This window comes from Gobio gobio (assembly GCF_949357685.1).
Source record: "Gobio gobio genome assembly, chromosome: 21".
NCBI lineage: Eukaryota > Metazoa > Chordata > Actinopteri > Cypriniformes > Gobionidae > Gobio > Gobio gobio.
In genome coordinates this window covers 43,157,498-43,173,421 of record NC_137117.1, presented here as the reverse complement: position 1 = coordinate 43,173,421, position 15,924 = coordinate 43,157,498, and the positions used below count along the sequence as shown (strand labels likewise).

The 15,924-nt window shown below is 51.1% G+C and overlaps 1 protein-coding gene across 1 annotated transcript in view; it reads right to left on the bottom strand.

Annotated features, from left to right (window-relative positions):
* Positions 1-15,924, bottom strand: part of l3mbtl1 (L3MBTL histone methyl-lysine binding protein 1) — a 62,406-nt gene that overhangs the window by 4,238 nt on the left and 42,244 nt on the right. The window contains exons 19-21 of the mRNA XM_079803114.1: positions 14,720-14,769; positions 12,611-12,768; positions 11,969-12,031 (exon numbers count right to left, since the gene is read on the bottom strand). Coding sequence (XP_079659240.1) covers positions 11,969-12,031; positions 12,611-12,768; positions 14,720-14,769 — 271 coding nt within the window. The remainder of the gene's footprint in view (positions 1-11,968; positions 12,032-12,610; positions 12,769-14,719; positions 14,770-15,924) is intronic.

Here is a 15,924-nt window from a genome sequence, read left to right as displayed (position 1 = left end):
CCCCAAACTCTCCACCTGCTACAGTAGCCACGCCCCAATCTCTATATCTGCTACAGTAGCCACACCCCAAACTCTCCACCTGCTACAGTAGCCACGCCCCAATCTCTATATCTGCTACAGTAGCCACACCCCAAACTCTCCACCTGCTACAGTAGCCACGCCCCAAACACTCCACCTGCTACAGTAGCCACACCCCAAACTCTCCACCTGCTACAGTAGCCACACCCCAAACTCTCCACCTGCTACAGTAGCCACGCCCCAAACACTCCACCTGCTACAGTAGCCACACCCCAAACACTCCACCTGCTACAGTAGCCACGCCCCAATCTCTATATCTGCTACAGTAGCCACGCCCCAAACTCTCCACCTGCTACAGTAGCCACGCCCCAAACACTCCACCTGCTACAGTAGCCACGCCCCAATCTCTATATCTGCTACAGTAGCCACGCCCCAAACACTCCACCTGCTACAGTAGCCACGCCCCAAACACTCCACCTGCTACAGTAGCCACGCCCCAATCTCTCCACCTGCTACAGTAGCCACGCCCCAATCTCTATATCTGCTACAGTAGCCACACCCCAAACTCTCCACCTGCTACAGTAGCCACGCCCCAAACACTCCACCTGCTACAGTAGCCACGCCCCAAACTCTCCACCTGCTACAGTAGCCACACCCCAAACACTCCACCTGCTACAGTAGCCACGCCCCAAACACTCCACCTGCTACAGTAGCCACGCCCCAATCTCTCCACCTGCTACAGTAGCCACGCCCCAATCTCTCCACCTGCTACAGTAGCCACGCCCCAATCTCTATATCTGCTACAGTAGCCACACCCCAAACTCTCCACCTGCTACAGTAGCCACGCCCCAAACACTCCACCTGCTACAGTAGCCACGCCCCAAACTCTCCACCTGCTACAGTAGCCACACCCCAAACACTCCACCTGCTACAGTAGCCACGCCCCAATCTCTATATCTGCTACAGTAGCCACACCCCAAACTCTCCACCTGCTACAGTAGCCACACCCCAAACTCTCCACCTGCTACAGTAGCCACGCCCCAATCTCTATATCTGCTACAGTAGCCACACCCCAAACTCTCCACCTGCTACAGTAGCCACGCCCCAAACTCTCCACCTGCTACAGTAGCCACACCCCAAACTCTCCACCTGCTACAGTAGCCACGCCCCAATCTCTCCACCTGCTACAGTAGCCACGCCCCAATCTCTATATCTGCTACAGTAGCCACACCCCAAACTCTCCACCTGCTACAGTAGCCACGCCCCAAACACTCCACCTGCTACAGTAGCCACGCCCCAAACTCTCCACCTGCTACAGTAGCCACACCCCAAACACTCCACCTGCTACAGTAGCCACGCCCCAAACACTCCACCTGCTACAGTAGCCACGCCCCAATCTCTCCACCTGCTACAGTAGCCATGCCCCAATCTCTATATCTGCTACAGTAGCCACACCCCAAACTCTCCACCTGCTACAGTAGCCACGCCCCAATCTCTATATCTGCTACAGTAGCCACACCCCAAACTCTCCACCTGCTACAGTAGCCACGCCCCAAACACTCCACCTGCTACAGTAGCCACACCCCAAACTCTCCACCTGCTACAGTAGCCACACCCCAAACTCTCCACCTGCTACAGTAGCCACGCCCCAAACACTCCACCTGCTACAGTAGCCACACCCCAAACTCTCCACCTGCTACAGTAGCCACACCCCAAACTCTCCACCTGCTACAGTAGCCACACCCCAAACACTCCACCTGCTACAGTAGCCACGCCCCAATCTCTATATCTGCTACAGTAGCCACACCCCAAACTCTCCACCTGCTACAGTAGCCACGCCCCAAACACTCCACCTGCTACAGTAGCCACACCCCAAACTCTCCACCTGCTACAGTAGCCACACCCCAAACACTCCACCTGCTACAGTAGCCACACCCCAAACTCTCCACCTGCTACAGTAGCCACACCCCAAACACTCCACCTGCTACAGTAGCCACACCCCAAACTCTCCACCTGCTACAGTAGCCACGCCCCAAACACTCCACCTGCTACAGTAGCCACGCCCCAATCTCTATATCTGCTACAGTAGCCACGCCCCAAACACTCCACCTGCTACAGTAGCCACGCCCCAAACACTCCACCTGCTACAGTAGCCACGCCCCAATCTCTCCACCTGCTACAGTAGCCACGCCCCAATCTCTATATCTGCTACAGTAGCCACACCCCAAACTCTCCACCTGCTACAGTAGCCACGCCCCAAACACTCCACCTGCTACAGTAGCCACGCCCCAAACTCTCCACCTGCTACAGTAGCCACACCCCAAACACTCCACCTGCTACAGTAGCCACGCCCCAAACACTCCACCTGCTACAGTAGCCACGCCCCAATCTCTCCACCTGCTACAGTAGCCACGCCCCAATCTCTCCACCTGCTACAGTAGCCACGCCCCAATCTCTATATCTGCTACAGTAGCCACACCCCAAACTCTCCACCTGCTACAGTAGCCACGCCCCAAACACTCCACCTGCTACAGTAGCCACGCCCCAAACTCTCCACCTGCTACAGTAGCCACACCCCAAACACTCCACCTGCTACAGTAGCCACGCCCCAATCTCTATATCTGCTACAGTAGCCACACCCCAAACTCTCCACCTGCTACAGTAGCCACACCCCAAACTCTCCACCTGCTACAGTAGCCACGCCCCAATCTCTATATCTGCTACAGTAGCCACACCCCAAACTCTCCACCTGCTACAGTAGCCACGCCCCAAACTCTCCACCTGCTACAGTAGCCACACCCCAAACTCTCCACCTGCTACAGTAGCCACGCCCCAATCTCTCCACCTGCTACAGTAGCCACGCCCCAATCTCTATATCTGCTACAGTAGCCACACCCCAAACTCTCCACCTGCTACAGTAGCCACGCCCCAAACACTCCACCTGCTACAGTAGCCACACCCCAAACACTCCACCTGCTACAGTAGCCACGCCCCAAACACTCCACCTGCTACAGTAGCCACGCCCCAATCTCTCCACCTGCTACAGTAGCCATGCCCCAATCTCTATATCTGCTACAGTAGCCACACCCCAAACTCTCCACCTGCTACAGTAGCCACGCCCCAATCTCTATATCTGCTACAGTAGCCACACCCCAAACTCTCCACCTGCTACAGTAGCCACGCCCCAATCTCTATATCTGCTACAGTAGCCACACCCCAAACTCTCCACCTGCTACAGTAGCCACGCCCCAAACACTCCACCTGCTACAGTAGCCACACCCCAAACTCTCCACCTGCTTCAGTAGCCACACCCCAAACTCTCCACCTGCTACAGTAGCCACGCCCCGAACACTCCACCTGCTACAGTAGCCACACCCCAAACTCTCCACCTGCTACAGTAGCCACACCCCAAACTCTCCACCTGCTACAGTAGCCACACCCCAAACACTCCACCTGCTACAGTAGCCATGCCCCAATCTCTATATCTGCTACAGTAGCCACACCCCAAACTCTCCACCTGCTACAGTAGCCACGCCCCAAACACTCCACCTGCTACAGTAGCCACACCCCAAACACTCCACCTGCTACAGTAGCCACACCCCAAACACTCCACCTGCTACAGTAGCCACACCCCAAACTCTCCACCTGCTACAGTAGCCACACCCCAAACACTCCACCTGCTACAGTAGCCACACCCCAAACTCTCCACCTGCTACAGTAGCCACACCCCAAACACTCCACCTGCTACAGTAGCCACACCCCAAACACTCCACCTGCTACAGTAGCCACACCCCAAACTCTCCACCTGCTACAGTAGCCACGCCCCAATCTCTATATCTGCTACAGTAGCCACGCCCCAAACACTCCACCTGCTACAGTAGCCACGCCCCAATCTCTATATCTGCTACAGTAGCCACGCCCCAATCTCTATATCTGCTACAGTAGCCACACCCCAAACTCTCCACCTGCTACAGTAGCCACGCCCCAATCTCTATATCTGCTACAGTAGCCACACCCCAAACTCTCCACCTGCTACAGTAGCCACACCCCAAACTCTCCACCTGCTACAGTAGCCACGCCCCAATCTCTATATCTGCTACAGTAGCCACACCCCAAACACTCCACCTGCTACAGTAGCCACACCCCAAACTCTCCACCTGCTACAGTAGCCACGCCCCAATCTCTATATCTGCTACAGTAGCCACACCCCAAACTCTCCACCTGCTACAGTAGCCACGCCCCAAACTCTCCACCTGCTACAGTAGCCACACCCCAAACTCTCCACCTGCTACAGTAGCCACGCCCCAATCTCTATATCTGCTACAGTAGCCACACCCCAAACTCTCCACCTGCTACAGTAGCCACACCCCAAACTCTCCACCTGCTACAGTAGCCACGCCACAATGTCTATATCTGCTACAGTAGCCACACCCCAAACTCTCCACCTGCTACAGTAGCCACGCCCCAAACACTCCACCTGCTACAGTAGCCACGCCCCAATCTCTATATCTGCTACAGTAGCCACGCCCCAAACACTCCACCTGCTACAGTAGCCACGCCCCAAACACTCCACCTGCTACAGTAGCCACGCCCCAATCTCTCCACCTGCTACAGTAGCCACGCCCCAATCTCTATATCTGCTACAGTAGCCACACCCCAAACTCTCCACCTGCTACAGTAGCCACGCCCCAAACACTCCACCTGCTACAGTAGCCACGCCCCAAACACTCCACCTGCTACAGTAGCCACGCCCCAATCTCTCCACCTGCTACAGTAGCCATGCCCCAATCTCTATATCTGCTACAGTAGCCACACCCCAAACTCTCCACCTGCTACAGTAGCCACGCCCCAATCTCTATATCTGCTACAGTAGCCACACCCCAAACTCTCCACCTGCTACAGTAGCCACGCCCCAATCTCTATATCTGCTACAGTAGCCACACCCCAAACTCTCCACCTGCTACAGTAGCCACGCCCCAAACACTCCACCTGCTACAGTAGCCACACCCCAAACTCTCCACCTGCTACAGTAGCCACACCCCAAACTCTCCACCTGCTACAGTAGCCACGCCCCAAACACTCCACCTGCTACAGTAGCCACACCCCAAACACTCCACCTGCTACAGTAGCCACGCCCCAATCTCTATATCTGCTACAGTAGCCACGCCCCAAACTCTCCACCTGCTACAGTAGCCACGCCCCAAACACTCCACCTGCTACAGTAGCCACGCCCCAATCTCTATATCTGCTACAGTAGCCACGCCCCAAACACTCCACCTGCTACAGTAGCCACGCCCCAAACACTCCACCTGCTACAGTAGCCACGCCCCAATCTCTCCACCTGCTACAGTAGCCACGCCCCAATCTCTATATCTGCTACAGTAGCCACACCCCAAACTCTCCACCTGCTACAGTAGCCACGCCCCAAACACTCCACCTGCTACAGTAGCCACGCCCCAAACTCTCCACCTGCTACAGTAGCCACACCCCAAACACTCCACCTGCTACAGTAGCCACGCCCCAAACACTCCACCTGCTACAGTAGCCACGCCCCAATCTCTCCACCTGCTACAGTAGCCACGCCCCAATCTCTCCACCTGCTACAGTAGCCACGCCCCAATCTCTATATCTGCTACAGTAGCCACACCCCAAACTCTCCACCTGCTACAGTAGCCACGCCCCAAACACTCCACCTGCTACAGTAGCCACGCCCCAAACTCTCCACCTGCTACAGTAGCCACACCCCAAACACTCCACCTGCTACAGTAGCCACGCCCCAATCTCTATATCTGCTACAGTAGCCACACCCCAAACTCTCCACCTGCTACAGTAGCCACACCCCAAACTCTCCACCTGCTACAGTAGCCACGCCCCAATCTCTATATCTGCTACAGTAGCCACACCCCAAACTCTCCACCTGCTACAGTAGCCACGCCCCAAACTCTCCACCTGCTACAGTAGCCACACCCCAAACTCTCCACCTGCTACAGTAGCCACGCCCCAATCTCTCCACCTGCTACAGTAGCCACGCCCCAATCTCTATATCTGCTACAGTAGCCACACCCCAAACTCTCCACCTGCTACAGTAGCCACGCCCCAAACACTCCACCTGCTACAGTAGCCACGCCCCAAACTCTCCACCTGCTACAGTAGCCACACCCCAAACACTCCACCTGCTACAGTAGCCACGCCCCAAACACTCCACCTGCTACAGTAGCCACGCCCCAATCTCTCCACCTGCTACAGTAGCCATGCCCCAATCTCTATATCTGCTACAGTAGCCACACCCCAAACTCTCCACCTGCTACAGTAGCCACGCCCCAATCTCTATATCTGCTACAGTAGCCACACCCCAAACTCTCCACCTGCTACAGTAGCCACGCCCCAAACACTCCACCTGCTACAGTAGCCACACCCCAAACTCTCCACCTGCTACAGTAGCCACACCCCAAACTCTCCACCTGCTACAGTAGCCACGCCCCAAACACTCCACCTGCTACAGTAGCCACACCCCAAACTCTCCACCTGCTACAGTAGCCACACCCCAAACTCTCCACCTGCTACAGTAGCCACACCCCAAACACTCCACCTGCTACAGTAGCCACGCCCCAATCTCTATATCTGCTACAGTAGCCACACCCCAAACTCTCCACCTGCTACAGTAGCCACGCCCCAAACACTCCACCTGCTACAGTAGCCACACCCCAAACTCTCCACCTGCTACAGTAGCCACACCCCAAACACTCCACCTGCTACAGTAGCCACACCCCAAACTCTCCACCTGCTACAGTAGCCACACCCCAAACACTCCACCTGCTACAGTAGCCACACCCCAAACTCTCCACCTGCTACAGTAGCCACGCCCCAAACACTCCACCTGCTACAGTAGCCACGCCCCAATCTCTATATCTGCTACAGTAGCCACGCCCCAAACACTCCACCTGCTACAGTAGCCACGCCCCAAACACTCCACCTGCTACAGTAGCCACGCCCCAATCTCTCCACCTGCTACAGTAGCCACGCCCCAATCTCTATATCTGCTACAGTAGCCACACCCCAAACTCTCCACCTGCTACAGTAGCCACGCCCCAAACACTCCACCTGCTACAGTAGCCACGCCCCAAACTCTCCACCTGCTACAGTAGCCACACCCCAAACACTCCACCTGCTACAGTAGCCACGCCCCAAACACTCCACCTGCTACAGTAGCCACGCCCCAATCTCTCCACCTGCTACAGTAGCCACGCCCCAATCTCTCCACCTGCTACAGTAGCCACGCCCCAATCTCTATATCTGCTACAGTAGCCACACCCCAAACTCTCCACCTGCTACAGTAGCCACGCCCCAAACACTCCACCTGCTACAGTAGCCACGCCCCAAACTCTCCACCTGCTACAGTAGCCACACCCCAAACACTCCACCTGCTACAGTAGCCACGCCCCAATCTCTATATCTGCTACAGTAGCCACACCCCAAACTCTCCACCTGCTACAGTAGCCACACCCCAAACTCTCCACCTGCTACAGTAGCCACGCCCCAATCTCTATATCTGCTACAGTAGCCACACCCCAAACTCTCCACCTGCTACAGTAGCCACGCCCCAAACTCTCCACCTGCTACAGTAGCCACACCCCAAACTCTCCACCTGCTACAGTAGCCACGCCCCAATCTCTCCACCTGCTACAGTAGCCACGCCCCAATCTCTATATCTGCTACAGTAGCCACACCCCAAACTCTCCACCTGCTACAGTAGCCACGCCCCAAACACTCCACCTGCTACAGTAGCCACACCCCAAACACTCCACCTGCTACAGTAGCCACGCCCCAAACACTCCACCTGCTACAGTAGCCACGCCCCAATCTCTCCACCTGCTACAGTAGCCATGCCCCAATCTCTATATCTGCTACAGTAGCCACACCCCAAACTCTCCACCTGCTACAGTAGCCACGCCCCAATCTCTATATCTGCTACAGTAGCCACACCCCAAACTCTCCACCTGCTACAGTAGCCACGCCCCAATCTCTATATCTGCTACAGTAGCCACACCCCAAACTCTCCACCTGCTACAGTAGCCACGCCCCAAACACTCCACCTGCTACAGTAGCCACACCCCAAACTCTCCACCTGCTTCAGTAGCCACACCCCAAACTCTCCACCTGCTACAGTAGCCACGCCCCGAACACTCCACCTGCTACAGTAGCCACACCCCAAACTCTCCACCTGCTACAGTAGCCACACCCCAAACTCTCCACCTGCTACAGTAGCCACACCCCAAACACTCCACCTGCTACAGTAGCCATGCCCCAATCTCTATATCTGCTACAGTAGCCACACCCCAAACTCTCCACCTGCTACAGTAGCCACGCCCCAAACACTCCACCTGCTACAGTAGCCACACCCCAAACACTCCACCTGCTACAGTAGCCACACCCCAAACACTCCACCTGCTACAGTAGCCACACCCCAAACTCTCCACCTGCTACAGTAGCCACACCCCAAACACTCCACCTGCTACAGTAGCCACACCCCAAACTCTCCACCTGCTACAGTAGCCACACCCCAAACACTCCACCTGCTACAGTAGCCACACCCCAAACACTCCACCTGCTACAGTAGCCACACCCCAAACTCTCCACCTGCTACAGTAGCCACGCCCCAATCTCTATATCTAGGTGTGTTCGACATCGGCTGCGGCTGGATGCAACTGATCGGCGAGAGTAGCCGCGTGAAGGCGGGGAGGAGCTGCAAACACAGACGTGAAGTCGGACACTTTCTGCTTCCCGCGGTGACGCTCGCGCTGTGTTTGCACACTTTAACAGCTGAAGTGAAATAAATGCAATATTTGGCAATACACAGATGTTTCAGAGACATTATTGTCATGTAATACTTTATGCACTGCTTAATACAGCGTGTGTTTTTACAAGAATAAAGTTCAACATATAAGCCTACACTATCAATGAAGTGGGGTCTATGTTTTTAATCAGTTATATTTTGATAAACATGACAATATAACATCGCGACTACATGAAAGGAGGTTTTACTGTTGTAAAAAACAGATTTGTGCGCATTAGTGGAGCTGAAGGTTTTAGAATAAACACGAAACACACGTGATCGCTGTCATGCGGTGAATCTGGTCAATCGTGGAACGGCTTTTTCGTCATCAGAGCCCCTGCAGCCTCGAGCAGCTGCTTTGGAGAAACTGCACCGGCTGTAATCGCGGGCTGCTCTCGAATCGCTCTCGCGGCACTTTGTTGACATACGTCACTGTCACGTGGCGTCGGCGCTGCCTCAAGTCGGACAAAATTTCTAACCGGCATGCACTGCTTCAAGTCAGCCGCCGATCGGTCTGCGCATCGCTGGGTGAAGTCGAACAAGCCTTCTGCTACAGTAGCCACACCCCAAACTCTCCACCTGCTACAGTAGCCACGCCCCAATCTCTCCACCTGCTACAGTAGCCACACCCCAAACACTCCACCTGCTACAGTAGCCACACCCCAAACACTCCACCTGCTACAGTAGCCACGCCCCAATCTCTATATCTGCTACAGTAGCCACACCCCAAACACTCCACCTGCTACAGTAGCCACACCCCAAACTCTCCACCTGCTACAGTAGCCACGCCCCAATCTCTATATCTGCTACAGTAGCCACACCCCAAACACTCCACCTGCTACAGTAGCCACACCCCAAACACTCCACCTGCTACAGTAGCCACGCCCCAATCTCTATATCTGCTACAGTAGCCACACCCCAAACTCTCCACCTGCTACAGTAGCCACGCCCCAAACACTCCACCTGCTACAGTAGCCACACCCCAAACTCTCCACCTGCTACAGTAGCCACACCCCAAACACTCCACCTGCTACAGTAGCCACACCCCAAACTCTCCACCTGCTACAGTAGCCACACCCCAAACTCTCCACCTGCTACAGTAGCCACGCCCCAAACACTCCACCTGCTACAGTAGCCACACCCCAAACTCTCCACCTGCTACAGTAGCCACACCCCAAACTCTCCACCTGCTACAGTAGCCACACCCCAAACACTCCACCTGCTACAGTAGCCACGCCCCAATCTCTATATCTGCTACAGTAGCCACACCCCAAACTCTCCACCTGCTACAGTAGCCACGCCCCAAACACTCCACCTGCTACAGTAGCCACACCCCAAACTCTCCACCTGCTACAGTAGCCACACCCCAAACACTCCACCTGCTACAGTAGCCACACCCCAAACTCTCCACCTGCTACAGTAGCCACACCCCAAACTCTCCACCTGCTACAGTAGCCACGCCCCAAACACTCCACCTGCTACAGTAGCCACACCCCAAACTCTCCACCTGCTACAGTAGCCACACCCCAAACTCTCCACCTGCTACAGTAGCCACACCCCAAACACTCCACCTGCTACAGTAGCCACACCCCAAACTCTCCACCTGCTACAGTAGCCACACCCCAAACACTCCACCTGCTACAGAAGCCACACCCCAAACACTCCACCTGCTACAGTAGCCACACCCCAAACTCTCCACCTGCTACAGTAGCCACGCCCCAATCTCTATATCTGCTACAGTAGCCACACCCGAAACTCTCCACCTGCTACAGTAGCCACGCCCCAATCTCTATATCTGCTACAGTAGCCACACCCCAAACACTCCACCTGCTACAGTAGCCACGCCCCAATCTCTATATCTGCTACAGTAGCCACACCCCAAACACTCCACCTGCTACAGTAGCCACACCCCAAACTCTCCACCTGCTACAGTAGCCACGCCCCAATCTCTATATCTGCTACAGTAGCCACACCCCAAACACTCCACCTGCTACAGTAGCCACACCCCAAACACTCCACCTGCTACAGTAGCCACGCCCCAATCTCTATATCTGCTACAGTAGCCACACCCCAAACTCTCCACCTGCTACAGTAGCCACGCCCCAAACACTCCACCTGCTACAGTAGCCACACCCCAAACTCTCCACCTGCTACAGTAGCCACACCCCAAACACTCCACCTGCTACAGTAGCCACACCCCAAACTCTCCACCTGCTACAGTAGCCACACCCCAAACACTCCACCTGCTACAGTAGCCACACCCCAAACACTCCACCTGCTACAGTAGCCACACCCCAAACTCTCCACCTGCTACAGTAGCCACGCCCCAATCTCTATATCTGCTACAGTAGCCACACCCCAAACACTCCACCTGCTACAGTAGCCACACCCCAAACACTCCACCTGCTACAGTAGCCACACCCCAAACTCTCCACCTGCTACAGTAGCCACGCCCCAATCTCTATATCTGCTACAGTAGCCACACCCCAAACACTCCACCTGCTACAGTAGCCACACCCCAATCTCTCCACCTGCTACAGTAGCCACGCCCCAATCTCTATATCTGCTACAGTAGCCACACCCCAAACTCTCCACCTGCTACAGTAGCCACGCCCCAAACACTCCACCTGCTACAGTAGCCACGCCCCAATCTCTATATCTGCTACAGTAGCCACACCCCAAACTCTCCACCTGCTACAGTAGCCACGCCCCAAACACTCCACCTGCTACAGTAGCCACGCCCCAAACTCTCCACCTGCTACAGTAGCCACGCCCCAAACACTCCACCTGCTACAGTAGCAACCCCCAATCGCTGCCCACTCCGGGTGTGTTTTCAATTTTTTTTTATTAAAATAAATTCAATTTGCAGGATATAATAAAGCTAAGATGATGATTAATGTATTTGATTAGAATACTGATATGATTATTTAAAAATGTAATATGATAGATGTTGATTTATTACTGACTGATTTCCAAATGTGAATAGAATTTTTTTAATGTATATTTATGTAATATGTAGAAGGCTTTAATAAAAAAATATTAATTAAAGCCTTATAATGTGACTCAATTTAACCCTATTCCACTAATAACTGGAATTAAATGAAGTGAATTACTTACTTCATCTTTGAAAATTCCGGCCTGCTCCTCACAACCAATAAGATTATTAACAAATCCAAAGACCTGGAAATCGAACAGAGATATAAATGAATAGAGCGGCTGTTTGTCCAGAGATCATTTTAATATCCAGAAGTTCAGAACTGTGCAGCTGTATTCTTGAGGTTTCAGCTCATTGTGTTATTTGATTTGTTCAGTTTTATTTTTTTATTTAAAATAAAAGTATTATAAATAGGGCTGTCAAAAGATTAATCGCGATTAATCGCATCCAAAATAAAAGTTTGTGTTTACATAATATATGTGTGTGTGTACTCTGTTAACTATTATTTATATATAAATACACACACAAGCATGTATATATTTAAGATATATAACATTTATAACATTATATACAGTATTTACATGCAAATACTTCTTAAATATATACATGAATGTGTGTGTATTTATATATAAATAATAGTTAACAGAGTACACACACACATATATTATGTAAACACAAACTTTTATTTTGGATGCGATTAATCGCGATTAATCTTTTGACAGCTCTAATAATAAACCTATAAGTGATTAAGTGATAACTGGACATTAACTTGTACTCTACTTGTAAAGCAAGGGGTTTCCGCAGTTGACTGAGGTGATGATTACCTCCTCTATAGTCCAGGTAGCGACTTGACTCGCATGAATTCCTGCAACCCCAGGCAGGAGTTTACAGTGCTGCTCCCAGCAGAGAGAGAGGGTTCGATCAGAGTTAGCAGTGAATGCGGTCATGAAGAGAGAAGGATACATTCCTTCCGCCGTCATATCTGGAACGCAGACACAGTGAACACATTTACATGCACATGACCATTATGTTTTCGTTAAAGGAACACTCCACTTTTTTTGAAAATAGGCTCATTTTCCAACTCTCCTAGACTTGACCTTGACCTGACCTTGACCTGACCTTGACCTTGACTTGGACTTGACTTGGACTGGTGACTTGACCTTGACTTGGACTTTACTTGGACTTGACTTGGTCTTGGACTGGACTTGACAGGGATTTAACTTGGACTTGACTTGGACTGGTGACTTGACCTTGACTTGACTTGGACTTGACTTGGTCTTGGACTGGACTGGACTTGACTGGGATTTAACTTGGACTTGACTTGGATTTGGACTGGACTGAACTGGACTGGACTTGGACTTGGACTTGGACTTGGACTTGGACATGGACTTGGACTGGTGACTTGACTTGGACTTGACTTGGACTTGACTTGGTCTTGGACTGGACTGGACTTGACTGGGATTTAACTTGGACTTGACTTGGATTTGGACTGGACTGGACTGGACTTGGACTTGGACTGGTGACTTGACCTTGACTTGACTTGACTTGACTTGACTTGACTTGACTTGACTTGACTTGACTTGGACTTGACTTGGTCTTGGACTTGACTGGGATTTAACTTGGACTTGACTTGGATTTGGACTGGACTGGACTGGACTGGACTGGACTGGACTTGGACTTGGACTGGTGACTTGACCTTGACTTGGACTTGACTTGACCTTGGACTGGACTGGACTGGGATTTAACTTGGACTTGACTTGGATTTGGACTGGACTGGACTTGCCTGGACTTGGACTTGGACTGGTGACTTGACTTGACTTGGACTTTACTTGGACTTGACTTGGTCTTGGACTGGACTGGACTGGACTGGACTGGACTGGACTGGACTGGACTGGACTTGACTGGATTGGACTGGACTTGGACTGGTGACTTGACCTTGACTTGACTTGGACTTAACTTGGACTTGACTTGACTTGACTTGGTCTTGGACTGGACTGGACTGGACTGGACTGGACTTGACTGGATTGGACTGGACTTGGACTGGTGACTTGACCTTGACTTGACTTGGACTTAACTTGGACTTAACTTGGACTTGACTTGACTTGGTCTTGGACTGGACTGGACTGGTGACTTGACCAGTCGCCTCGACTTTGACCAGACTTACGCTGCACCTGAAAATAGTCCCCAGAATGCTCCCTGTGCAAGCAGGTTGTCAAGTTGGTTATGTTGACGGAAGTGAGCCTATTTTCAGGCGCTGCGTAATATCATTGCGCATCTGCACTCTTGGTACAGCAGCAAAGTTCCTTGATTATTACGCAGGAATGAGGGAATAGTTCCTAGCCATATTGGCCTAGAAAATCACAACTTTTCATTTTCCGTTGGTCTTAGTACACGATGTAACTAGAGAAGAGTCAAGTTTTAAATAGGAAAAATATTGAAAATCTTTGGACATTTTTGAGCGAGATGCTAACGGTCTAATCAGATTCAATGATCTATGCTAAGCTATGCTAAAAGTGCTACCGCCAGACCCAGAGATCGGCTGAATGGATTTGAAAACGGTAAAACTCAACTGTTTAACTCTAGGGGAGCTGGAAAATGAGCCTCTTCTCAAAAAAAGTGGAGTTTTCCTTTAAGGTCCATATTCTGGCGAGAGGTTTACATCATTTTTTCATCTGAAAAGAGGGTTACATACTCGACAGCAACTGAAATACTCGCATATATATGGCATGGATCGCAAAAAACGCTGGATGTGTTTTTTCATGACCCAAAAATGAATACAGACACACAGCATCTGTCAGATTATTAGAAAACAGAATATTGCATTAGTGGATTATGGTAATCTGGTTAACATGTTAACATGACACACACATCATTGGAATATGACATATGAAAATGTAGGACATTTATAGAAAATGTAGGAAAGTAAAACTCACTCTGACAATTTCTTTGCTGACTTTTACGATATTTAGGGGGGCGACCAATCCTGGTGACAGCAAAGAAAGGTGACTTTTGATTGAATGTTTACATAACCGCAATACCGTTAATATACAAATATGCAAATCACTGCAAAAAATGCCTGTTACTTTAGTATTTTTGTCTTGTTTTCAGTCCAAATATCTAAAAATTCTTAAATCAAGATGCATTTATTAAACAAGTAAATGGCATAAGATATTATGTCACACTTAAAGAATAAGTGCATTGTTGCTTAAAGCTGCTGTCCGTAACTTTTTTTGTGTTCAAGACTTACAAAAATTATATAATGAGAATGTCCAACATGAACCCATTTTCCAATCCGTGTTTTTGTCTTACCCTGAATCATTATGGTACACTATTTTATTGGGACTATTTCAGACCGGTCTGGTAGAAACTGCTGCGGTGGAGCACAGTCCCTGCGTGACTCGCCATAGACATAAACAGAGAGAAGTAGCGTGCAGTTCTGTTTATTAACCGCTAGAGCGCAGAGAGTTACAGCTTTAAATCAAGCTAAATTATCTGCCAACAGGGTAAGAAACAATCATTCTTTTTCTCAGTCTCCATTTGAATTAAGATTATTTTTCTTACCCCACTGAAGATAATTTAGCTTGATTTAAACAGACATAATTTAGATTTTTTTTCCCATAAAACAAGACATACACTATATTGCCATAAGTTTTGGGACGTCTGCCTTTACATGCACATGAACTTTAATGACATCCCATTCTTAATCCATAGGGTTTAATATGGAGTTGGCCCAGCCTTTGCAGCTATAACAGCTTCAGCTCTTCTGAAGGCTTTCCACAGGTTTAGGAGTGTGATTATGGGAATATTTGATCATTCTTCTAGAAGCTCAGTTTTGAGGTCAGGCTCTGATGTTGGACGAGAAGGCCTGGCTCTCAGTCTCCGCTCTAATTCATCCCAGGTTTTCTATCAGGTTGAGGTCAGGACTCTGTGCAGGCCAGTCAAGTTCCTCCACACTAAACTCACTCATCCATGTCTTTATGGGCCGACGCTTTGTGCACTGGTCAGTCATGTTGGGACAGGAAGGGGCCGTCCCCAAACTGTTCCCACAAAGTTGGGAGCATGAAATTGTCCAAAATGTCTTGGTATGAAGCATTAAGAGTTCCTTTCACTGGAACTAAAGGGCCAAGCCCAACCCTTG